This window comes from Hippocampus bargibanti, linkage group LG01 (genome assembly GCF_051943395.1).
Source record: "Hippocampus bargibanti isolate YZ-2025 linkage group LG01, ASM5194339v1, whole genome shotgun sequence".
In the NCBI taxonomy this organism is placed as follows: Eukaryota; Metazoa; Chordata; class Actinopteri; order Syngnathiformes; family Syngnathidae; genus Hippocampus; species Hippocampus bargibanti.
Window position 1 is genome coordinate 8130574 of NC_142734.1, and position 26567 is coordinate 8157140.

The 26567-nt window shown below is 41.5% G+C and overlaps 1 protein-coding gene across 2 annotated transcripts; it reads right to left on the minus strand.

Annotated features, from left to right (window-relative positions):
- Positions 1-2870: 2870 nt before the first annotated feature.
- LOC148902950 (DNA-binding protein SATB2-like) lies at positions 2871-17603 on the minus strand. Of its 2 annotated transcripts, none has more exons than XM_088993614.1 (12): positions 17483-17603; positions 13613-13807; positions 12440-12619; positions 10176-10302; positions 9942-10065; positions 9161-9263; positions 5984-6034; positions 5428-5894; positions 5146-5346; positions 4548-4691; positions 4135-4326; positions 2871-3662 (listed from the first exon to the last, which is right to left on the minus strand). In XM_088993614.1, the coding sequence occupies exons 1-12, from the start codon at positions 17487-17489 to the stop codon at positions 3105-3107; spliced, it is 2349 nt and encodes a 782-aa protein (XP_088849740.1). In that variant the 5' UTR covers positions 17490-17603; the 3' UTR covers positions 2871-3104. The 2 variants fall into 2 exon arrangements, with proteins under 2 accessions (XP_088849740.1, XP_088849731.1); XM_088993605.1 differs by having other exon boundaries at positions 10161-10302.
- Between the last annotated feature and the right edge of the window lie 8964 nt (positions 17604-26567).

A 26567-nucleotide genomic window follows, 5' to 3' on the forward strand; every position in this document is an offset into this window, starting at 1 on the left:
TAGTACAGTGTTTATAATGTAAAGTGACTCTACAGTATATACACAAGGTAAACTGTAGACATTTAGTTCATATACTAAAAGTTTTGGAACACTTAGCATAGTCATTGCAATACATGGTGAGGCTCAGCCGGCTGCTGCCTCACCGCTCGTCTCTACTTAGTATTTGAACGGTAAATGTGAAAATTCAGCGATTTAGAAAAAAAAAATCCAAAAATAGTGAAGTTAAAAGGAAAAGAACTTTAAAGTACAAATCACTTAATAAATATAACGGTTTAATTTTTCTTTATTTTTTGATATTTCCATGATGACAGGTGAGGCACGGCCTCACCTGCCTCCCCTGACTGCACGTCACTGCTTATTAGAGACGTTTTTTTCACACTACCAGTGTATCAAAGCAATTTGACGACTTTAAAGTGCACTGAATTGTGTGACTGGAAGAGTATCAGTATGTGGACCTTAATTAGGCTGGTGCAATTGGTGCCCACTGAAGATCCCTGACCAACCTGCACCTGACTGCCAGCACCCAAAGAAGCACTTATGCATGCTTACCACTCTGTGAGACTCATAGGTAGCGAGGAAGCAGTGACTTTGACAGTCTATCACTGATAGAAGCAAGGAAAAGCAGCTTTTAATCGTCCCTGTATAAACGGTTCAGCAGGCCGCGAATGGGAACCAGCGAAGAAAGGAAGGTGGAGTGAAATCTGAGACACCCGGTGGCGCTTTAAACAGCCCGGTGTGCAGCTGGTGCAAGAAAGCACATAACCCAGCTGTTGGTTCTTGACAGATCTCGAGACTTGAGTAAGTGCATGCACTGATTAAATCCTCCGATAGGCCTCTCTGTTTGGCCGCTCAATTCCAAACTACAACGTGAACCAAGATTTGGTGCAATATTTACGCACAGTGCGTTCGTAATGATTCAGCGAGCATGAAGTTAGCCTGTTGTGTTACGTAATCAGAGTGCCTCAACAGCACATCGGGCAACAGCTGAGGTCAAAGCTCAGTTTGTTTAGGAGCCATGGCTCCTGTCAAAAATTTGTTTTATATTTTTATTTATTAGATTTCAGTGATTAACAACAGACTTATGAAAGTCAAATACTATGCTCCATGTTGTAATGAGCTGTAATGTTGCTATCTATATAGGTCCCTGCTCTCAGGTTGGGGGGAGCAGAGGACCACTCCCTGTGGCCCCACTGATTGTACCTACATTCCTGACTAACGACTGGCCTATTTGCCCCACTCCCACCGGTATCACCTCATCAGCATTACGAATGTTGCCTAACCTGTTTTGCCTAAGCAGGCTATTGTATGAACGATCCAAATTGAACCTCACCCCACCAAACCGGTTTAATGAAGGATTTAGCTGTTTTATGAAAACCGCTTCTTTTACTCCCCTTTCAAACCATCTATGTTCTTTCGCTAAGATTTTAACCTTATTGTCGTCAAATGAGTGGTTGCTAGCTTTTAGGTTCAAATGTACTGCCGATTGACTAATTAAATAACATTGAATTCAACTCTGTAGACATCAACATTAAATTTACTCGTGAGGACATTAAAGAGAACCAACTAGCCTTCTTGGATTGTAAAGTAATTCTAAAAGAAGACAGAGCGCTAACACCCCCATACTGGATGTAATCCCAAACCATGATTTTTCCTCCACCAAACTTGACTGTTTTCTGGGTGAATCTTGGGTCCATGCGGGTTCCAACAGGTCTTCTACGGGTGGGCGGACTGACAGACAGATAGCAACAGGTACGGTGCTCAACACATTTTTAAAGAAAGACAAGAAAAAGGAGGTAAAAATGAACCACACCAAGTGTCCATACTCAAAGTACAGAATTGCTCAGGGACAAGTTATACAGTACATTGGAATGTGTTGGCCGTGTATGCCTAAGCCTGTTATTCAAAACCCTGTGACAGAGGTCCAGTCGGTTAAGGTTGTTTACTTCATGCTTGTATCTTGTTGAGCTTTTGCGTCAGAGGCGGCCGACTGTACATAATGGTTGCATGCTAATCAGCTGTATAGTGCCAAAGACCCATCTTGTGATTTCACTTCTAATTGAGTGCACTACGGTGTGACATACAGACTTAGCAAATGAGCAAAAGTACTTTGATGTGAAAAACGGTTGATTTGAAAGCACACAAAACACACACAGTGCTGATTATGTTGTGTTGTCATCAGCGGTTTGTAAAGTTTTGTCGCTCTGAGTATCGCTCTGAGTATAAGGGAGGGAGGGAGAGAGAGAGAGAGAGAGAGAGAGAGAGAGAGAGAGAGAGAGAGAGAGAGAGAGAGAGAGAGAGAGAGAGAGAGAGAGAGAGAAAGAGGGAGAGAGAGAGACAGACAGATCATGTGCGCAGAGGATCACAGGTGTGTTTGTAAGCTCCACATGAGAGCCTCCTTCCTCCAAAGCCCCTCTGCCCCCGGCCCTGAGCATCCTGAGTAATATCAGCCTGCAGAGAGCACCTGCGTTCTTATCCCACAACACACACGCACATGCACACACACACGCAAACACACGCACACACACACGCAAACACACGCACACATACACACACACACACACACACACACACACACACACACACACACACACACACACACACACACACACACACACACACACACACACACACGTCTAATGGCCCTTTATCGGTCCGCCATACGGATCTAATAGCCAGCTGTGTGCAAAGAGCCAACGGAGCGTGCCAACAGTCACTGATGCAGTTGTCATATTAGATGAGAGCAAATTTCACAAACATTTCAAAGCCAAACACGGCTCGCTCACACACATTTTATCTCCAAAATGCTCAATGTAAGCGGACAAAGTAGACACCAAAAGTCATGGTAAGGAAAGCAGTAATTCTTTATTTTTTTCCGGTAAATATAAAGGTTGTAATAAATACAGATATCTATCATCGCGCTGTTGAGCGTCACATCAAGTTTAGTTGCTGCAGCAACAATCGAACAATAAATTATGTATCAGTGTATACAATATGTGGCTCCAGTTTGTGTGGAGGTTTTGGTGCTGTTGTGCCCATGCGGCTCTCATAAACCAAAAATGACAATGGAGGACATTAAATTTCACGAGCGATTTTCTCTCCTTTTGTTATCTGTGATGCCCTGCAGAGTTTGGGCTGTCCTGGCTGCTATTTGGCGACAAAGACAACGTTGCTGGTGCCGAAGCTCTTCCATCAACACTCTCCTTCTGATCCACTTCTGGCTCTCTATGAGTAGCAAACGTGTCTGCTGAGGCTCTTCCATCTTCACTGGAGTCCATGGGAACGGAAAGCTGCTCCTCTTCCCGTCCCGTCTCCGGGTTGTCCTCCTCAAGGCCCGGCTCCCTTGAATTGTGGTGCTTGAAGTTGTAGCGCTGGTTTTGGAAGAACTTGACAATAGTGTGCTTAGGCAGGTCCAGTTGTGCCGACAAGGTGTGGATGGCCTCCTGGTCCGGGTAGAGCCCTACGTCGCCAATGAAACTCTGCAAGATCCCTAGCGCCTCCAAGGAAATCCTTGTTCGTGAACGGGCTTTTTTTGCTTCTCTGAGGCCAGGGCTCATTCCACGGCAAGGCCCACTTTCGGCCCCACTGAGCAGGGGTAAGGCTGTAAACTGTGGCTGCGTGTAAAGAGGGGATAGGGCTCTCAGAGGTGGCAGTGGTGGCGCCGCCTGTTAAAAGAACAAAAGATAAAAGAACGGGATCAATATGTTTAACTCCCATCTCTTAAAAGCTTAAAATAGAAATCTTGTCAAAGCAGAAGTGCGATTGACCGTCTAAATTCTCTGACATTCCAAACAACCACGTTTTGAGAGCGAGCGTATTACCAAGGCGGGGTGGTTCGACTTCAAAAATCCATGGGTCATCAAATAGACGGGACCAAAATAGAGATCATGGCAATTTTTCTTTTCTCACGATCAAAAATTATAGGCTGCATTCGGAATAAGACTGAGGTCGAGTCTGGCTGGCAAGAATTTGGGGTTTTGTTGGGAGATGTGTGGTAGGGTCATTTCAATAACTGACAATACACAAACAAGACCATCTGGAGCAGACTGTAAAGAAGGAAAACCGGCTCTCTAGAAATTTAGTAGCTGTCCAAACTTTGATCTAGGCCCACAGTTCTAAAGTTCCAGACGGTTGTACCTGATGCTCAGCGATATGCAGGACAGCGGGTAGCTTATCATCGTGCTGCTGCCTTGCCTCCTCCTCATAAACTCGATCGCGTTCAGCCTGCGGGAGGGAAAGAAACCTGCGGATGGTACACAGGTTTTCCCACAGCGTGCGATTCTCTTGGCTTGGATTTTCTTTCCATCGGAGTAGCTCACACAGCCAACCCTGCCGGACGAGGTAACAGTGACAACATTTGAACATTTTCCCACTAAAGCACAGAAACCTGCAAGTAAACAACACAGAGAAGTGCCGCCATTGTCTGATTTTTGCACTACTACTTGGAAATGAATTCTTTTCATGGGATTATCCTTCCATCATATCAACTTCGTTCTTGGCACTCTGAGCTAAACAGATCCATTTATATGAAACGCAAACCAAAAACTCACTTGGCTTTTGTTTGCAGAGACCTTTGCAAACAGACATTGGGAGATTTTAGCCCTCTTCATCTCCTGTTGGATCTCCTCATAGATCCTTGATGTGATGTTCACGAGCGAGTCCATCTTAACGGGAGTCTCGACAGTGAATTTAGTCTGGAGACAAGAATTACAAGATGAAGGTTCTTTTGAACGTATCGGTGTCTAATTCTCCACAGTCAGCAGGACGCTTCCTGGTGTAGTGATGCTAGTCTTTTCACCTTGATGTAGAGGATGTATGCTGGCATTTGCAAGCTCGATAGTCAAACCATTCAGGCTCTCTATTCCTAGCTCTGGTTTTCCCTCATTAGCATGACTAAGCCGATATTGGTCTAAGAAGTCTGTTGTAAGCACAGTCTAAATTAAACCTTAAACCACCATGGCGATTTCGTGAAGGGTTTTGCTGTTTTTCAAAAAATGCTTCTTTTACTCCACTTTCAAACCACCTATTTTCTTTAGCTAAGATTTTAACCTCACTGTCATCAGACGTATTGCGAACTAGAACTGTTTTCTGAAAAATGAAAAATCAAATGAATCAATTATCTTGTCCGCCTGGTGAAAATGTTTGTACCTGCATGTGTTTGGGAGTGTTGCCATTGGAGATGTGGTTGTGGTTTGTTTGACTATTCCTCTCTCGCTCTTCTTGGTAGATGCGGTCTCGTTCTCTTTCTGGTAGCCCCAGGAAAGCGTGCATGGCCTTTAGGTTGACCAGCAATGACTGTGAGGCCGAGCGAGGATCTTCCTCCTTGCGCAGGATCTCAGACAGCAAGCCCTGCCCGTGAATCAACAGCAGACGTGCTGTTGGGGAATACCTTCATTGCACATACCAGCGGAGAACATTTAGCCAGTTTACCTGAGTGCGGTTAAAAGCCACCCGGGCAAAGACAGCTTGAGAGACACTGGCTCTCTTGAGCTCGCTCCGAACTCGGTGGTAGATGTCAGAAGACACTTCAGCTCCTGAATAGGTTGGCTCCGGAGGGCCCTTGCACATGCGTAAAACAGGCGAGTGGTTGAGGTACGGCTGGGAGAGCCCCTGGACGGGCTGCTGGGAGAGCAGGCAGTTGGCGGCGAGTTGCTGGTTGATGAGATGCGCCACAGCAAGCTGATGGCGCATGAGCTGCGGGGGTAGGAGGCCGCCATGGGCCAAATGAGCCGGAGCCCGGGCGCGCAAAGGGGGGCTATGCGAAGGATTGGTAGAGTGTGGCAGACTGGAACTCTGTTGGTCCAGTCGGCAATTTAGGAGGTTTGCAGGGCCACCCAGGTAGGGAAAAAGAGAAGGAAGACGCTGGTTGAGGACGCTCGGCTCCCAATTTCTCTCTACTGTGTGAATAGACAGACAAATGTTGGGATGTTGTCATTCTGTTTTTATCTTGCAATCCAAATAAAGTCACATGAAAAGTTAAATGTACCATTTACATCGGATTTGTCCTGGGGCTGCCACATTGTGTCTGCATATTCACCTGAAGGGGACACCATCAACAAATCAGATGATTCCGTGTGTCAACTAATGTATTCATTAGACAGTTTTACAACTCATTAATTCTTCTGGTAGACATTAAAAAAATAAACAAGAATGATAATATTATAAACATAATAATTATAAACATTGTTTTTTGCAATGGGAAGAATGGTACACTTCATTGGATTGGATTAACCTTTATAATGATAATAATAATAAATTTTATTTTAAGCGCCTTACAAAGCTCTCAAGGACACTTTACAGTCACAGACAAGCATATGTACTATAATAAATAAAATATATTCACAAATAGAATACAATAAATAAAATACAATTATAAATAGAAACAAGAGAAAGAGCTACACAGAAAATGCAATTTTAAATAGGTGGGTTTTGAGATGGGACTTGAAGGTGGGAAGAGAATCGATGTTACGAATGTTGGGAGGAAGTGAGTTCCAGAGTTTGGGGGCAGAGCAGCTGAAAGCTCTGTCCCTCATCGTGCTGAGATGGGCGGGAGGGGGGGAGCACACAGAGGAGGGGGAAGGAAGAGGATCTGCAGGAACAAGAGGGAATAGAAATTTGAAGAATGTCAGACAGGTATGGGGGGCAAGGTTATGGATAGCTTTAAATGTATAAAGACAAACTTTATAGTTATTAGTCTCGCAGTGAAGAAATTTCCATTTCCATTTAAAGATTTGAAGACAAATGAGATCTTGAAAATAACTAAAATATATAGGGAACCATTGAAGGGATGCCAGAATAGGAGTTATGTGCTCCCTCTTACAAATACCAGTCAAGAGGCGAGCAGTAGCATTCTGGACCAGCCGGAGACGCTTCATGGAGGATTGGCTCACTCCAAAGTAAAGCGCATTACAGTAATTGAGTGTGACCAAGGCATAAATTACTGCTTCAAGGTGCTCATGAGAAAGGAGAGGTTTTATTTTAGCCAGCTACCTAAGAAGAAAGAAGCTGGATTTAACAGCAGCAACAATTTGTCGGTCAAGTTTAAAGTCACTGTCCAGTTTAAGACCCAAGTTTGAGACTGTCGATTTCATATGAGAAGCTAGGAGAAAGCAAGTCTACAGGATGAGATGTACATGGGCCACTGGGACCAAACAATATCATTTCTGTCTTCTTTTCATTGGAGTTCAAGAAGTTTTGTTTTTTACTCCTGCCACAAGATGATCACTAAAAGACACGAACGACTGCACCTCAACGCACCCAGCTGTCAAATTCATAAAGTTCGCAGACGACACCACGGTCATCGGTCTCATCAAAGACGGCGACGAGTCTGCGTACCGAAAACAAGTGGAGCAGCTGGAGCTCTGGTGCAGCCGTCACAACCTGGAGCTGAACACGCTCAAGACAGTAGAGATGATTGTGGACTTCAGGAAACATCCATCACCAGAGCAACACCTCACACTATCCAACTGCCTCATGTTAACCGTTGAGAGCTTCAAGTTCCTGGGAATCACAGTCTCCCAGGACATGGGGTGGGAGGTCAACACCAACTCTATCCTGAAAATGGCCCAACACAACAGAGAATGTAGTTCCTGAGGCTGCTAAAGAAGCAGAAACAGGAGGTGCTGCAACATTTCTACACGGCTGTCATCGAATCCATCCTGTGGTCTTCCATCACCGTTTGGTTCGGGGCCGCCACAAAAATGGACAAGATCCGACTTCAACGGACAGTTAGGACGGCGGAAAAAAATCATTGGCACCGCCCTACCCACTCTCAAGGACTTGCACACTGCAAGAATCCAAACTAGGGCGCGGAGAAATCCTACTGGACTCTCCGCACCCTGCCCACCACCTTTTCCAGCTACTCCCCTCAGGCAGGCGCTACCGATCCATGCGCACCAAATCCAGCAGACATTTAAACAGCTTCTTCCCCCAAGCCATTAACTCTTTGAACAGTAGCCCAAATGGAACTGTATAGTGCCTCTTTGCAATTTTTTGATGATGATACTAGTGCACAGGTGTCAAAGTCAAGGCCCGCGGGCCAAATCCGGCCCGCCACATCATTTTTTTCGGCCTGCGAAAGCAAATCAAACTTGTTAAATTCCATGATGATTGATAAAATCTGAGCCAAAATGTCATATTTTTGGATGCCAACCACAATAAAAGTCATTATTCTTGACTTCAGATTTGAAAACGAGTTATTCATTAATTTGCTGTGTGCTCTCTATGTAATATTTGAAGGAATTTAAACATTCTAATGGGTTCCCCAAATTCATAACGGCCCTCGAGAGGAAACCATAACTATAATGTGGCCCGCGGCAAAAAATGACTTTGACACCCCTGTACTAGTGCATCGTGTTCGACTGGAAACAAATTCCTTGTGTGTTCTACATACTTGGCAATAAAGATGATTCTGATTCTGAACAAAAAATGACACAACAGTCTATCCAATTTCAAAGACTTGCTGAAAACTGAGCCGAACTTCAACATTTCAACCCCCTCCAATCACGCGTCCTATTTTTTCTTCAGTGCCACTATTTTGTACAGCCTGGCCACAGTTTTATATGCTTTTCCCTTCATCCCTGCAGGTACTCCGTGGCAAAGTATTATAAACATTACAGCACCACTTGAAATGTGATAGTTGCATTGCGCATATGGCTTTTGTATTGAATGTCATTCGATTGTCTCAGTGGATGGAAAGTCGAGGATGATGAATGTATTTTTAAGATGAAGAAAAGAGTTGTCAATTACTTTTGCACAGGCAGTTTATCGTTTGATCAATGATTTGTCCTTTTCAGTTTTCAGGGATTTGGTTCGTCCCCATTGTACTGAATCTGTTTCTTGTTACAATTCAGTTGGGTTGACGGTCAGTTGGGCTATTTGGAGAATAAAAATGAGAGTGAGGTTTGGCATGGTGTCACATTTGTACCACCAAGCGCTGTATGTGTATGTGTGTGCGAGGAGCTGCTGTTTTCTATTTGGATTTAAGATATCTTAGTTCTGCTGTGAGTATTAAGAGTGGCATTAATTTGAACCACCTGCGACCAAAAGCCGTCATTGCTCTATGGCACATGGCCTTGACACTACAGCTCAAGCGCACACAAAAAATGTGACTTTAAGGGAGAAAGAGAGGCGTAGAAGCAAGTGTGTACACGCGAGCCGTCACCTTGAATGCGTTTGTAACGTTTGTACCAACGTCCAAATTCTTGGCATTTGGACACGGAGACGTTGGCATAATAGGAACTGTTGACGATGGCAGAAATCATACTCTGTGAGAGAAAGACAGAGAGATTAAGACACAACATTGGGGGCAGGTGTCACGGGAATCATTTCGTTCAACGTCTTTGTAAATTTCCGCTTGACCTCATTGGGAGTTTCTGGCTCGACCCCCCGATTTGTTTTCTAAAAGTAGACTCGATTGTAGACGGACAAAAGCCAGGTCGACGTCGTAGCACAGGTAATTTTGGTAGTATTTGATCAAGGCGCAGACAGACAGATGCGCTACATGTGGTATTTCATTCATATCATGACAATATCATGCCACAATCCCTATGAATCATTGTATGATCGCAATACATTAAACAGATCATAGTCATTAACATCTGCGACGGGAGATTCTCAGTTCACCTGCCAATGTCATACACGAACCCCTGTGATTCTGTTTCCGCAATGTCAAGCAAGGAATACTCTGGGGTGTGCTCTGCAATTACTTGCAGAAGCACTGGCTAGGAAAACACAACAGGCTGGCAACCAGTTGAGGGTATACTTCGCCTACTGCCTGAAGACAGATGGGAGAGACTCCAGCATGACTCTCGTGAGGATCGTGGATTGGTTAAATGATGGATGCAAGCGCTCTCTTGCTCTCTGAACATACTCACTCTCACAGTGTTGTTTGGCTGCCACAATCTGAATAGAGACTAGATCGCTACAGTACATGTGCAACCAACCTGGGAGAGTGGACACTCCTGAGAGAAAGCGTTGTGATTGGTCTCTCTGAGCACCTCTTTGAGGGCTTTCTTCACTGTGGCATGCGTCCACTGTTCAGAGGGCAGCTCCTCCAGATGGGCAAATCTGCATATGTGAGAAAATGCTTGTAATTCTCAAAAGAATGAGCAATGTATTTTCTTGTATGCATTTATTTGTTTGTCGTGGGGCTCATCACACACTCAAGACTGGTGGACCTTTGCAGCAGGATCCGTAGCGTGACCATGTGATAAACATCCAAGAGCATATCTGCCACTGTGGCTTCTGGAGCATCTGTCAGGTTGTGGATGGGCATCGGCTTCCATTGCCCCACTTTGATGATGCCTGCACAACACACGTGCTTTTGAGTTATAGGTTAAAAGCAGCGTTGAAGTAGTCATGATGATGACTCCGAATCTGTGTGACCCGCCCAAAAGGGTTCAAATTCAACCATGACCACAGGTACAAATTAAACCCTAGCACTGGAGTGGACACATATTTGCACATAGTCTGGCAGTGAATGATTTAAGGACTCAATTATGTTGAGCAACCCAATTCAAACAAACACTATATATTGTGTGTGTGTGGGCGTGTGTCATTGCTGCATGAGGTTGCCACAGATGGGGAAACAGGAGCGAAAACAATTGTTTCCTTAAAATTTGAGCTTCACCAGTCTGAGTCTATGCATTTCAATGTCAACTCAGAGCAGCATTTTAGTGTGGAGGTGTTGAACAAACAGCATGATGTCATCTTTTGTCTATGTGACGGCAAGCGAGCCTCTTTGCAGCTTTTCGGCTTCCTGTGGCTGGCAAAATGCTCAAAGGGATGGAGACAATCAAATGTCAGGTGGGCTGCCGACAGAGGAAAAAAAATCCTTCAAATGGTCTTCTCTACCTTATGTCAGTGAGTGTTTCTAAAATCCTCCATTCAACATTGCGTGGTGGAATACTGCCATCTTAAAGTAAGTGTGACTGAGCTATAACATGCAGCCGAATCAAAGAACCCATCTCTTGCTTTAAAAATACTTTCATGGGTCAAAAGACGAAGAAAAAAAATCGACTGTATAATTGTGAACGTGACCACACTTGTGGAGTGACGTTGGCATCATGCCAAACCCAAAAAGTCTTGATTTGAAAAGCCTTTGTTGGGGTGGAGGAGGGTCGCAAAAAGGGTGTTACCCACTTGGTTGAGGCGCCCTGTGTTTAAGACACAGGAATGTCATACTGGTTTTAAATTTCTGTTGAAGAAAATAAGGGAAAAAAAATGTCTTGACAAATAAAAGCAACATGCAGTAATTAGTCTTGATTGTCTAAACTTTCTGTCACGCAGAGGTCTCATATGTTGGAGCCACCCATCTGGAAAACAGCTACAATCTATTCATTGCCGCTGTTAATAATTCATTACTCATGAATTACCAAACAAAATAGTGGCGGAGTGATAGAGGTTTTTAAATAAGTGTTTTCCCACACATTAAGTACCGGAGGTATTGTCATTTTGATTATCATAAATGATGAGAAATGTTATAGTTTTACACTTGAAGAAACGGAAAGCAAAGTTTTGATGCCACCATCTGCTCAAGGAGTCGCAGGTTGCTTTTAATTGTTCACTCATTCACTTCCAGACGTGTAAAAATGTGTTCGCTCCAGTGCCAGGGTTTTTTGTCATTGTCACTTGAAAATCCAGGACCCACATAATATTGAGTTTTAGGACTACATAAACATTCAATGCAGCTTAAGAAACCGTAGACTCTCTTCTTTCATCAGAAAAAAAACGAGTTAATTCCTTAATTATATGAGTCATATGAGTTTGAAATGAGGGTGGCTGTCCAAAATGCAATGCAATACATACAGATTGGTTTATGTAGCGCTTGAACAACAGCTGAAGCTGTAACAAAGGGCAAACATGGAAAAAAGGGACATGCTGCCCCCTCGTGGAAAAGAGAAGAAATATTGCCAGAGGCCATGGCCAGCGATTTATCGGCACCCAAGCATGAAAAAAACAAAACCTGAACAAATTCAAAAATGGCGCTCAATGTCATATTTTCAATTCCCAAATAAATTTGTAATGGCCGTGAATGAGTTAAGGGGCCCCAGTAGCTAAAAATCAAGATAAAATTGTGGCCACAAAATAATGTGAATATGCGCACAAAATAAAATAATTCTGGGCTTAATATCCTTCCAATGAACAACTTCAACTTGTGGGTCAAAAATGGTGCACACATTCTCTTGAAAGTGAAATATGACATGTCCTTCAACATGCCAAGACTTTTGGTTCACCCGCAGCCTAAAATAAACCTTAAAATCCAAACTATAAAATCCTTGTCCGTTGTCTTTAGCCTTGGCTTCTACCAATACTTTATCATTTCTGGAAAAGTGGCCACAAATTAGCATGTTGGAAACACATAATTCTCTTGTGGACGAGTTTTTTTGTGTCCGAGGCTACGTAGTTCCCAATGGACTAAACGACAAAAATAAACGCACACCTCGGGCCCGTAGAGTTGAGCCTTGCGTGTAGCCCAAGGACATCAGCGCCGTCTCTACGAGTTGCGTGAACAGGATGTCTTTGCGGATCAGGACAAACTCGGCGTGACTGTGACAGCGCTGCTCGCCGTCACTCGCCATGTCTGCATATTCCACAACGCAGTAGACAGGGATTGTCACACCTGGTATAAAAGAGTATAACAGACCACACATTGGACCCAAATTCACAATTATGTAACACCTGAAGATGCAAGCAATAGTGATGTGTCTTCCGCGAACGAGCCGGTCATTATAGCCAGATCTCTGAAGTGAATGAAGAGAGCCGCTTCCTAACAAGGAGCCAGAAATGGGAGCCGACTTCTTTTGTCCTTTATTCCACGCCCTCAGTCTTTGGTTAAAGTCGCACGTGATTGGTCAATATCCGTGGTAGAGGAGGGAGGGGAGAATTACAGACACACGCAGCAGTGAGGAGAAGGGGGGGTGGGTAGACAGGTGAACAAATGTTATCACATTATGCTGTTATTATAATTCAATTATTATATTTTTAACTAGTTGATATGATAGCATTATTAATATGAAAAGCAAATTAGTGACAGCTGATCATCAGACCAGAGTAACCACAGGGAAAGGGAAAGTTAGTGGATGCTCTCAGTGCCCATATAAATCAAGCCATATAAACACAAATACAGTAAAGTCTCGTTATATCGATATTCAAGGGAGTCCGAAAAAATATCGATATAACCGGGACTATCGATATATCCGACCCTGTTTGCATGTAATTTTCTCAGTGCGTGCATAGAAATAGTATCAATAAAACCGGGATATATCGATATATCCGATATCGATATAACGAGACTTTACTGTATTTGATATAGTGTATTTTTGTTACATGAGTAATTCGTGTTTCACATAATTATACATGATTTTTGGTAGTTAATTAATTTAAGCAACAAAAAACAAACAAACAAACTGAGGAGCCATTTGGGAGTCATTTAGTGAGCCGAGCCAAAAGAACCGGCTCTCTGAAAAGAGCCGAAATTCCCATCACTAGCAAGCAACCCATAGGTTGAGTTGATGCATCTCAAAGTGACAATCACGCTTTTATGGGATGGGGAGGAGCTAAGTGTAGTCTGGGTCATTAGCGGAAGTCAAAGGTAGTCTTGGCACAGTCTCACCTCCTGGTCTCGGTGGTGAGTTGCTATAAAGTCGAGCTTGCATAGTGTCCTGGCAACTGTTGACGTCCAGAAGATTCATTTTGCACAGCGGCGATCCACTTGGGCTGTTGCTCCCACCATTGTAGTCACCCTCCTCGGGGCCGTCTCGAAGACTGCCAGTCCCGCTTGCTCCGCCTTGCTCACCTGGCAAAAAACCTGAAGAACATCAAGAGATAATGAAGAATGGCAGGTGATGACTCAATGACCCAACGTGTTTTTTTTTGTCTGTGCCTTGGCAAGAAGGGTGAGGATATTGATTCCACGTTTCAGTTTGCGATCAACGGGTGGCACTGTAGGTGCACAGGTGTTGGTCGTTTTAATCAATGGCAGTTAAAAGGACTTCGGGACGACCATTCAGTGTCGGGTCATTGTTTGTTTCATCCTGTTAGGTTTGTTTCGTCTTGTCACGTTTTACTCACGGTTTTGTTTGCTACTTTGGACTTTTTTGTTTTGATGACTTTGTTTGAGATTTTGTTTCTGCTGACTTTATTGAAAACAATTTGTCAAATACACACTTCTCCTCCCTCCTCCGTGCTTTTTTGGGGGTCCAACACCACCACTACCATCTTGCAAATCGTGACAATTAACTCATTCACAAATTCATTCGGGAACGGAAAATATAACACTGAGACTCATAAGTGAAATGGTTTTGTTTTTTTTCCTTGCAAGGGTGCGTTTCAAGCTTTGGTCAGACATCTGGCAATGTTTTTCCCTCCCACGAGGGGGCAGCATCTACCTTTTGTACAGCCGCTCCATTTCAATTGCAGATAACTCTAGAGCAGGGGTCGGGAACCTATGGCTCGCGAGCCATAGGCTCATGGCTTTTTTGATGATTGCATATGGCTCGCCGATAAATATAAATACATATTGTCGCTTTTTTCTGTTCATTTTCTGTTGGGGCTGCAGTTGGCGGAAAGCACAATTTTGATTGGATGACGCTGACCTAGGTTGGCGGAAAGTGCAATTTTGATTGGATGATACTGGCTGTCAGTTGAAACAGGTAAACGCCCCTTTAAATGAGCGCGACGAGTAAAAACAAAGTACACTTCAGCTTGAATGCATCGGAGGATTCGCCTTTGTGGAGAGAAAAGGTTCTGATTCTAATTTGCAATGAAACAATCACATCGATGAAACAGTCGAATGTCAGTGACATTTTAACAAGCCCCATGTTAACGTTAGCATCAACATACTTCTGTGAGAAATATGTTGCATAGCAAGTGTGGAAGCTAATGAGCCGTGTGAAGCTAGCTAGCAGTAACTTTTGTCACGTTTTGCGAGGTGGTGATGGCGGGTGCGGATCCCAAAAAGCAGGCAGGAGGGAGCAGGAGGTTGTTTGACAAATTCTATTAAAATAAAGGTCAGCAGGAACAAAATGTAAAACATCAAAATGATCTGAACAAAAAAAAGTATCAAAAGAAAACCAAGTGTAAAAGTCCGCCAAGGTTAAACAAACACATGCACAGCATACAATGCCTGGAATTGCAGACAAAGCATGCAACAAACAATGAACCGACACCGGATGGTCGTGCCGGGAGTCCTTTTAAGTGTCATTGATTAAAACGACCAGCACGTGCGAGGCTGCAGGCAGGGCTGACGTCGCTACCCGTTGGTCGCCAATCCGAACGTGGCAGTCCACCACTGATCGGGATGATCAGCACCTGTACAGGTGCAGGCGGGACCGACAGCGCCACCCGTTGGTCGCCAACCAGATCATGACAACTTTGCATATGGACCCGGCAAGTTGACTTTCATTCCAATCGTTTCGCTGGATTTTTAACAATCATGAGGAACGGAAAACCATTCATGTTAACGGTGAGTACTATCACAAAGTTATTTTAAATAACATTAAATAACAGTCTGACATTTTGTTGAAAAGTGGTTGCGCGTGCGACTGTGTGCGTCTGTGTGCGAGTGTGTGTGAGTGTGTGTGTGTGTGTGTGTGTGTGTGTGTGTGTGTGTGTGTGTGCGCGTGCACTGAAAAACATTTCTAAATATTTCACTTTTATGGCTCTCTTAGTCAAAAAGGTTCCTGACCCCTGTTCTAGAGCCAAATAAAATCGACATTTTTTTTCTTTTCTAACATTTTCATATAAAAACTCGTGAAATGTTTCAATAAGAACCAGATTAAATGCACACTTCCTTAACCCACGAGCATTTTTCAGGAAACGACTATCTGCTAACAGAAGTTTGCACTGCACACAACCTCCAAATCTTAATAAAGCAAAGGTGACGATGACCAACTGTGGTGTTCAAACAATTAAAACGTTTCTGTTTCATGAGTACCATCCATATTTTCAGATGTATAAGGCATAGCCAAAAGCCTTCATTTCATCAAAAGATGACCCTGCGCCTTATATGCTGGTGCACCTTATATGTTAAGTAATATTCAGTCACAACAGGTCTTGCAACTACTATCAGCAGCCCCCGACTCCATTTTTTCGAAGTAGTAGTCCATAACCCCAGCCTTTACTGTCGTGCCTTATAATATGGTGTGCCTTACATTTGGAAAACTTTTATATATATATATATATATATATATATATATATATATATATATATATATATATATATATATATATATATATATATATATATATATTTATATATTATATTTAGAAAACTTATCATTCATTGAAGGTCCGCATTATACTCTAGTGCGCCTTATATAAAAAAAAAACTGGACACTTGTAAATATGGGTTGTTGCAATATATCTAAATGCATTTCTTGATTCTGCACTATGTACAGTCTTGTTTATAGAACGGTTTTTGCACATCTACATTTGCACAGTATACAGTTGACATTTTTATTTTGTTATTCTTAGAATATCTTGTTTTCTATCCTTTCACTCCCACCCCAACCCCATCCCTCTTCAATTGCTGCTGTGGACTGCAAATTTCCCCATTGCGGGACGAATAAAGGTATTCTGATTCTGATTCTGATTCTGATATGGAAATAGTTTGAAAATACAGCATTCATTAGGGGTGCACCTTATACTCCGGTGGGCCTTATACACCGGAAAATACGGTCAACTCTTGCCTTGTCAAGATCATCAGAACATGTATGGATAAAAAAAGCGAGTCAAACAAGTGGATTTTTGTTTTTAATCTCAAAGGTCCTTTTGGCTGTAACGCTTTGTTTTAAAACCATTGAATGGAACTGTATGCTTGTGATTGCAATTGTAGAATAGTTTTTTTATTTGTTTGTTTTCAACGGTAACATTTCCTGGTGTCACATCTAGCAAAAAGTTTTAAAAAATCTGACTATTTATAATAAATTACAAGGATCACAAAAGCTGGTAACTTTCATTGTAAAGAAATACAAATATAATGAAAAGAATCTGGGCATGTTACACACAATCTTACACAAACAACCAAAAACAGCAACCACAAAAAAACACCCTCAAAAGTGTTGCCTTAAACCACATCACTTTTTATCTTAGGAATTACAAATTAATCATTAAACTATCACAAAATACGGAGTATGTATCAAATTAATTCTCCTTTTGTCAAGCTTTCCCAAATTGTCAAACGGCAGTCACATTTTGAAGAAACTTTGCAGACATCCCCATGATGAAGTTTTAACTGTAATTCTAGTGACTCTACCTCTTGCCAACGCACAAGTAGACATTTTGTATGTACAGTAAAGTCTCGTTATATCGATATCGGATATATCGATAGTCCCGGTTATATCGAAACTATTTCTATGCACGCACGAAGAAAATTACATGCAAACAGGGTCGGATATATCGATAGTCCCGGTTATATCGATATTTTTTCGGACTCCCTTGAATATCGATATAACGAGACTTTACTGTATTTGCAATCACTTACTTTTCATGATGCCACCCGTGAGTCAAGTGCATCCATCGGGCAAATTGCGTGACTCCAAGATAACAGCAAACTCTTGCTCGTCCGGCTGACCCGCACGCGGCCACGAGATGCGAACACAAGCAGCGACAAGGCTGTAACTGCTCCAGCTTCAGCTGCTGAGAGGAGGCAAAAGGAGGCAGGCTGCCAAGTCAGGAGGGAGGGGCCCCGGCAGGATCATGACCCTTAAAATCATCAGCACTCTCTACCGCTGCTCAAATGTAGTCAAGGACAAATATTTTATTTACTGTGCTTAACTCATTAACTGCCATTCACAAATTTATTCGGGAATTGAAAATATGACAAAGAGCGCCATTCCCGAATTTGTTTTGGTTTTGTTTTTTCATGCTTGGCTCATGAAGGGCTGACTGGCTGTGGCTTCTGGCTATGTTTTTTTTCTTTTCCACAAGGGGGCAGTATTCTCCCTTTTTCCATGTTAGTGCTTTTTTCCAGCTTCAGCTGTTATTAAAGCGCTATATAAACCAATATGTATGTATTGCAGGGGTCGGGAACCTTTCTGACTAAGAGAGCCATAAAAATAAAATATTTGGAAATGTTTTTCAGTGAGAGCCATATATCTATAATTTCAACAAAATGTCAGAATGCATTATTTAAAGTAATGTTGTGATTAATATAAAATTAAAATAAAATAATATAAAATATACATTCATATAAATGGTTTTCCAGTCCTCGTGATTGGTAAAAAAACAGCCAAACTATCGGTATCGGTCAATTTGGTATCGGTCAATTTGCCAGGTCCATTCGTGAAGTTACTGCTAGCTAGCCTGCACACTGGTCATTAGCTTGCGCGATTGCTTTCTGCAGTCTCTCACAGAAGTATAGTGATGTGAACGTAGTATGGGGCTTGTTAAAGTGACACTAACATTCGACTGTTTCATCGATGACATACAGTAAAGTCTCGTTATATCGATATCGGATATATCGATAGTCCCGGTTATATCGATACTATTTCTATGCACGCACGGAGAAAATTACATGCAAACAGGGTCGGATATATCGATAGTCCCGGTTATATCGATATTTTTTCGGACTCCCTTGAATATCGATATAACGAGACTTTACTGTATATTAAAATCACAGCAGAACCTGTTCCCTCCGCAAAGGCGAATACTTCGGTCCATTGAACATGAAGTGTGCAATACCCGTCATCTTTTTTACTCGTTGGGCAAAAGGGAGTGTTTACCTGTTTCGACATCAACGGGCACCTCGGTTAGTATCATCGAATCAAAATTGGTATTTCAGCCACCTGCAGCCCAAACAGGAAATGAACAGCAAAAAAAGCGAGAATATTTCAGTTCATCTCTGAGCCAGATGCAATCATCATCGAGCCATATATGGCTCGAGAGCCGTAGGTTCCCGACCCTTGACGTATTGGATTGTATTTTGGGTAGACGCCCTCATTTCAAGTTCAGATAACTCCAGACCACTATAATTTAGGAATTAACTTTTTTCTTCATATGAAAGAAGAGAGTCTGAGGTTTCATGCTGCATTGAATGTTTATGTAGTCCTAAAACTCAATATTCTGTGGGTCCTGGAATTCAAGTGACAATGACAAAAACCCTGGCACTGGCGTGGACACATTTTAGTACATCGTCTGGCAGTGAATTAGAAGAATTTTCGGGTGTATGTACTCAAGTATTTAATTTCCTGAATAATCGTTTCTATCCACATTTGATTTGAAAACAGAAATCTATACATATATTCCTTTTGTTCTTCAAATGGCCTCATTACTTTTTGAAACATAAGTGGATGACAACAACACCCTGGGGAGCAATCATGTCAATCACGGGAAAGATTTGGGTTGATTGACTCGAAGTTTGGCAGACAAAACAGCGAAAGTAGTGAAGTGCTTTTAACGAATTCTGAGAATTGGTTGATGTTGTCGGGAACATGCTGTTTTGATCGCATCAAAGTCAAAACAATGCTTGCTTGATCTTGCAAAAACACAATTGTGAGTTGTAACTTGTCACTTTTTTCCTTCTCAGTCCAAGCACAAATTAAGAACAAGAGGAAACGGATTTCTTTACATTCTCTTCCCCCTTGTGACCAGTTTTCAAAACTGATTGATAGTGAACAGTTTTAATGTTTGCATTTCAGAATCTACTTTTGAAAAATGTTAAAAAAACGTTTAGTATATAAAAATTGGTAGGCACTTCAACATTTACTCTTTTTCTTTTTAACACACAAAAATACGTATTTTTGTAATTATCACTTTAAAGAGTCTGACTACTTTTCCCGCTTTCGCTTGTAGCAGGTTGAACAATAATATTAGGAAATGTGATGAATGTCAATAAAAACATTTTAAAACGGCTAAATAAAACATGTCACACGTGGTGAAAACAAGTGCCACTGATTTGGCTAATTTGTGTGTCTCTTCTGCTATCTTCTGCACTGCACGCGGTAGTAAATTCATGACAGTGAAGCTGAATAAAGATATTGTCGTTTTCACCTCCATGCATTCCGCATCTGACTCTTGTAATATGATCACTCACAATCAAAATAGATGGCTGGTAAACAATACCAAATCAGTCGAGACAATTGCTGAAAACTATTTCAATCTCGTCTTGCCAGTTTCGTCGACTAGACATAAATACAGTATTTGTTAAACGTTGACATCTAGTGGCAAGAAGAGGAACAGCACCATGGGGCTCAAGTCTCCATTAAAATCACCAGACCTTTCTGGGTGTGACTTCTGCAGATTCAGTATGAGAATCATCTTTATTGGTCAAATATGTAGAACACACAAAGAATTAGTCTCCGGTAGTATAAGCTGCACGAGGATCATCATAACAAGAGCATCAGGCTGTCAGGCTTCTCAATAATCACATGTGGAAAAAAAACTGGACCCTTGTACTGCAAATATGTGTTGATGCAATACAGCTGCATGTATCAATATACCTTTCTTTGATACTTGCACTATGTACAGTTTTTATGAAATATTTTTGCACATTTACAGTGTACGTCTCAGTCTTCTGACATTTTTACTATGCTTAGAATATCTTGTTTTTTTATCCTTTTGGAAATTTCCCAATTGTGGGACGATTAAAGGTTTTCTGATTCTGATTCATGACAAATAACTATAGAAAGGCATTCCGTAATGTAAGTGTACCATTGTGCGGTGTTGCCACCCAATGACAGTTGTGAGACAAAACAACTTTTCAAGCAGAGATAAAGTTAGCAGTGGTAGAATAAAACACGATAAAAGTACAGTATTACAGTAAATGTAGAAAATCATTACACCATTTTTTTAACACAGTGATCAGTCGCTGTATTTGTAGTACAACGAGTGTGCAATTATGCAGATGTCCTTGAGTGCCTCAAAGTGTCTGGTGCTATGGAATATACTGTAGTTTGACAACAATTGTTCAAGTATGTAAAGAACTGGTGGTCGAATGATGACCAGTCCCGACCTTGTTCTCTTTCATTTGCTCCTCTTTTTTTCCACACTTCAGTTACTTTTCAGTGGGAAAATATGTAAAACACACATGTTTTTTTAAGAATAGAAATATACTGGCATACTTGTGAACTTTGAAATAATGGCAAAAATGAATACAATGACAACAAAATCTTACATATACATGCACAAACATTTTGAAAACAATTTCATAGTAATGTTGGTTGGGTTGCACAGTATGGACGGCAGGAACCACGAGTATGACTTAGCCTGCGCTGAAGACCAGACCTTAGAAGACCAGTCGTCTACTTAGCAGACTGCTATCAGTCTGAGTATGTATCTCAGTTCTCAAAGGTGTTCACAAGTGTCAGTGCCTGTGGGTCTGAGTGTCGGCAAATTGCTCTCATATGTCTGTGAGTCTAACTGAGAAGTTGTCCATTTGTGGCAATGAGTCACTCATGGTTTGGCTATGCCGCTATGGTATGTGCATCAGTATGGATGGATCAGTATGAAGTGAAAAGCTGTCATTTCCGTGACCACATATTATTGATGGGTGGACAGGTAGGCAGGTTAGCTAGCTATTTAGCTTGCTCGCTAGATGGCTAGATATACCTGCAGGTACAGATATCTACACACAGACCAATTCATTGAAATAATACAATTTGCCTTTGTTCCAAGTAAAATTGAGGAAACCATATTGGCTTGTCCCTTGTCAAGCCTTTTAGTTTCATATTTAGCCTCTTTGCTAAATTATTAGCCCTCCAACCCGACACCAGACATGTCCAGCTTCAGGCCTGGAGGGCGACTGTCCTGCCTCTTTTCTATCTGCCCCGCCTGCAATGCACCTGATTCAGATGATAAGCTCATCAGGCAGCTCTGAAGCAGTATCAAAACCGTTCTGATGAGTTGAATCAGGTGTGTTGCTCCTGGGAGAGCTGGAAAACAAGCAGGACAGTGGCCCTTCAGGACATACTTTGGACACCACTGCCCTACACCCTCCTGTGGCAGCAAAAAAAGTGTGCTGAACCCTTTGGAATGTATGCAATGTTGTTGATCAATGAGTCTGATCATCAAAATCAGAATGAGCAGAATATGGGAATGTATTCTCAGGGCATGAGAAATAAACCAATACGGAATCCAAACGTTACATCAATCATAATCACTTCCCCCCCCAAAAAAAAAAAAAAAAAAAACACAAGTAAACTAAGATCGTGTGATAAAAACATAACAATCCCAGACTTGCAGTCAGAACTCACATACAAGTAGCCTTCTGGAGCCCACGTGAAGGACCAAAATACCTTCTCGTAGTTCTGTCACATGAGTAAGATTACGCTCTGCTCATGATCAGAAATGAGCAATAAGAATATGTATTTTTTTAAATTGTTACTCAAAACCAACAGTGGCAATACTTTGCGACAAAGTCACTTTGACTGTGTTTACTGTACCAAAACCAGGTTTTTGACACTTTCCCACTTTTATAAACTTCAGAAGAGCACACCTAAGAAAAAGCACCGGTACACATCAGTCATTCAATCTGGTCCGTTCAGTGCTTAAAACTGGATGATCAGCGTTTTTGGGGAAATGACCACTTACTGTTCATCTGTCACAATACCCACCCTTAGGTAACAGTGTTGAAAATGCTATAACTACACTGTACTTAAAACCAGTTTTTTTTTGTCGTCAGAAACCAGACTCAGCCCTTTGAAGTTTATTAGATTCTGAATGAAATGTATCTCGCCAACCAACCATTCCATCAAAATGATAAATGAACAAAAGAAATGAACTTCAAAATCAAATCCAACTAAACTTCGGAGTCACGACTAAAGTGGCAATGTAAATTGGTATAACGTAGAGGTTAAGTGCAAAGTTCCTCAGATTCACCCCGATGGTGTCGGCTGCCTGCAGACATGCAACCAAATCAGAAGGAAAGTCCCTCCTTGGAGATCTTCAACTTGTCTGATTGTCGCCAGGTGTGGCAGCAGAAGTCAAGTGCACTCAATGACTCATCCTAAAGTGTGTGAAGCAAATGTGGGTGCAACAAGTTGTAAGATCCAGAATACTCGTAGGAGCTCATTCCTGAGGCGAATGCTAGCATTTTTGTCACTCCAAAAGAGAATTTGAGCATACTTCAGCTGTGTTAAACTGTATGCGTTCGGATCTCAGTGCAACATTTCATAATAAACTACATAATATATCATAATATCTTTTAGTCAAGTAGGTAATTTGACAAGAATCAAGTGGGACATTACTAAAATGAATCAGGTCTTATTTGAAAGAAACAATTTATTTTTGTAAATCTGATGAAATGGCCACGCATGTTAATGTTGGCCATCGCAGTTATGCAGGTGGCACACAGCTGTATTTATCAATGGTCTCAAATGACACCAGTTCAATGAAGGTGCTGTGTCACTGTCGAGAACAAATTAACAAGTGGATGACGCCACATTTCCTTCAACTAAACCACAACAAAACTCAAGTGATTGTTTTATGGCAAAAAATAATAATAATAATAAGAATAGAGGATTGATTACTGTAAAAAATGCCTGGAGTGGTTATCTTTAGAAACCAAAGGCAAAGTCTGAAATCTTGGTGTGCTTATTTTTTCTGATCTGACTTTCAGGAGTCATACGAAATCAATCACAAAAACAGCATTTTACCATCTGAAAAGCATGTCAAGACCGATGGATTTCATGCTTCAAGAAGATAGGTTGAAGGTTATCCATGCTTTTGTCTTGAGAAGACTGGATTATCGTCACTGTCTTTATACTGGATACCCTAAAAGAGCAGGTTCTGAACACAAGATATTATTACAGTTACAGTGTTGAATAGATTTTGAAATTCTGATACTTGTCTACAGTATCAAGTTAAAGTAAAGGTTTTGATGAAATGTGCAACATACGGCACAGAAACAATAATAGAATATACAGTAAACACAGTACATGCCCTGAAGAGTCTGGTCAGTTAGCAGAGCCCAGAGTTCAAAGCACACTTAGTGACGCAGGATTTAGTCGTTATGCTCACACCACTGGAATCAGAAGTGAAGTTCACCTAAGTACAGTATAAAGGTAGAGATTGTTCTTTTGCCCTTGATATGATTAAAGTCTTTCAAAATATTTTTTAAAATAAAGTTTCTCAATATCTTGTCCATGTATGTTCTGTTAGCCTAATTTTTGTATGCTACTTTTATTCCTCTACTATGATTTTAAATGTCTTTAAGTAATTTGTTTGGATATGCTTTAAAATATTTTATGTTTATTTACAGGGTGACCGACCCAAAAAGATGCATACCCATGAACATTTCAATTGTGGCTTTGATTAAAAAGCTAGTCATTTCAGATTACAACCACACATTATTCATTTTATGGAAGAGCATTCACCAGAGATTCAGCTATTTCTGTCAATTTTAGTCAATTCATGGCTTTCCCAAGAGGTGTTCCAAATGTCCAACATTTCGTTGCAAGCAAACCTGTACTCGTCTGACAAAGTTGGGAGGGTGACCCAAAAAGATGCGTCTTACTGAGTCCCTCACTGAAGCAATGTTTTCTCCCGAAAGAGGAGTGTGTAAAAGTCATTGATAACTTTGTCAGGGCACACAGAAACAAACAACCAAGCGCGCTCACACTCAGACCTTTGAATTATTTGGAGTTATTAATCAACCTGCCATCCATGTTTTGGGAATATGGGAGGAAACGAGAGGAAACCCATGCAGGCTCGGGGAAAAGATGCTAACACCACACAGGGAGACAGGAATAGGAATTGAACCCACGACCGTTGCACTGTGAGGCCGACACACTAACCATTTAACATCGGGCCGTCTATACAGTGAGTCATCTTATGTATGAAATGTGGAATTTCCACAAAGGTGCCTTGCCTTGCTTTTTGTCTATTTTAAGTAGAAACCCGTGGGCGGATTAATGTCAATTTTATCATCATCTTGTCATGGTTTCAAAAAAATACCAGATGAGTTTCAAAAGAGTACACCTCAGAAAAAAAACATATTTCCGGCATACCTAAAGTTCATCATAATCGGTTCAGTACCTCAAACAGGATGGTCAACTTTTTGGGGCGCTGAGCACCAACCTCTCATTTTTCATCAATTTAGCCTTGGGTAACATTGTTCACATATTTGCAGTTTTACACTGTTGCAGTATGGCGCTGCCACAATAATTACACACTTATGTTTTGTGGTCAAAAACCTGTTTCTAAGTGCCCCATCTCGTCTGGGTTTATTTGTGAAATATTCTATAACATTGAGTTCAACTTTCACATGCAGACGTTTCGGTATAGCCAATTGTTTTATTTTTGCCATGTACATTTGTGTTTGTCACCAAATGATGTATGAGACAATAACTTTTATTTCCAAAGGTTTACATCTGGATCTGATAGACAAAGTACACAAGAGGCTCAGGAAAAAAGAGAAATCAGGCTACTTATTGGAGATTTTACAGGCGGAAAGACAATAGAAGTTTTCCGAAGTTGGTCCGTCACCAGATTCGAACCCTATAGACCACAGGTGTCAAAGTCAAGGCCCGCGGGCCAAATCCGGCCCGCCACAAAAATATTTTCGGCCCGCGAAAGCAAATCAAACTTGTTAAATTCCACGATGATTGCTAAAATCTGAGCCAAAATTTCATATTTTTTTATGTCAACCACAATAAAAGTCATTATTCTTAACTTCAGATTTGAAAACGAGTTATTCATTAATTTGCTGTGTGCTCTATATGTAATATTTGAAGCGATTTAAACATTCTAATGGGTTCCCCAAATTCATCACGGCCCTCGAGAGGAAACCATAACTACAATGTGGCCCGCGGCAAAAAATGACTTTGACACCCCTGCTATAGACAGAGCATGGGTTGTAGGCACTCATGTCGAAAATGGGGAGCAGAACCTCCCCACTCTTCACAAATATAACTAGAATTAAATATCTGTACTGATTTCTTTGAGGCTATTCAAAATTTATCCATCCAAAGCCATGTTTCTTAGCGCTATCTTGCAAGTTGTGTAGCATCTTGTAAACACGATTTAATAAAAGATGAAACAAACACCATTTTTTCACAATTGATTTTTTTGCAAAGCCAGTTTGGGAGGTTGGAAAATTCTAAGAATGTGTCAAGTTGCCTGCAACTTGGAGGGTGTGCATATAGAAAATGTGCATATATAAGCAGATGACTGAAAACACTGAGCAGGCATCGGAAGAGACTTGTGCTCCCCAAGCGCATCCTTTACTCACTGCTCTCCATCCTCCCTCCCGCGGTAAGTCGGGCACTCGGCGGTCCCTTCGACATCGTGCAGCTATTGACACTCTCGGTGGAATTTATCAGTAACAGACAATTCAATATTGCTGTCGTATCAACAATATCCCAGGATTGTGATTTCAAACGAAAACTATCTGGGAGACGTTAATGGTGACTCTGTAAGTGAAAAGAGGGAAGCTTATATACTTAGGAATGTTGAAGTGGGACTAAAAGCTTAAAGTCAGAGACACAGCAGCGTGTCAAAAATGTAAAAGCTATAGTCAATGTTTAATGTTTTATAATGTGGAAATGGACATACATGGTATCGTTTTTTGAAGTAAAATGTGGTTGATTAAATGTTTACCGATGAAAGATGAGCATGATCATGACCTGAGT

Excerpts from the sequence above, each read along its gene's own strand:
- LOC148902950 (XM_088993605.1), bottom strand. Across the intron at positions 6,035-9,160 it reads ACGTTACAAACGCATTCAAG|GTGAATATGCAGACACAATG; the intron begins GTGACGGCTCGC and ends TGTCCCCTTCAG. Across the intron at positions 3,663-4,134 it reads TGCATATCGCTGAGCATCAG|GCGGCGCCACCACTGCCACC; the intron begins GTACAACCGTCT and ends TTCTTTTAACAG.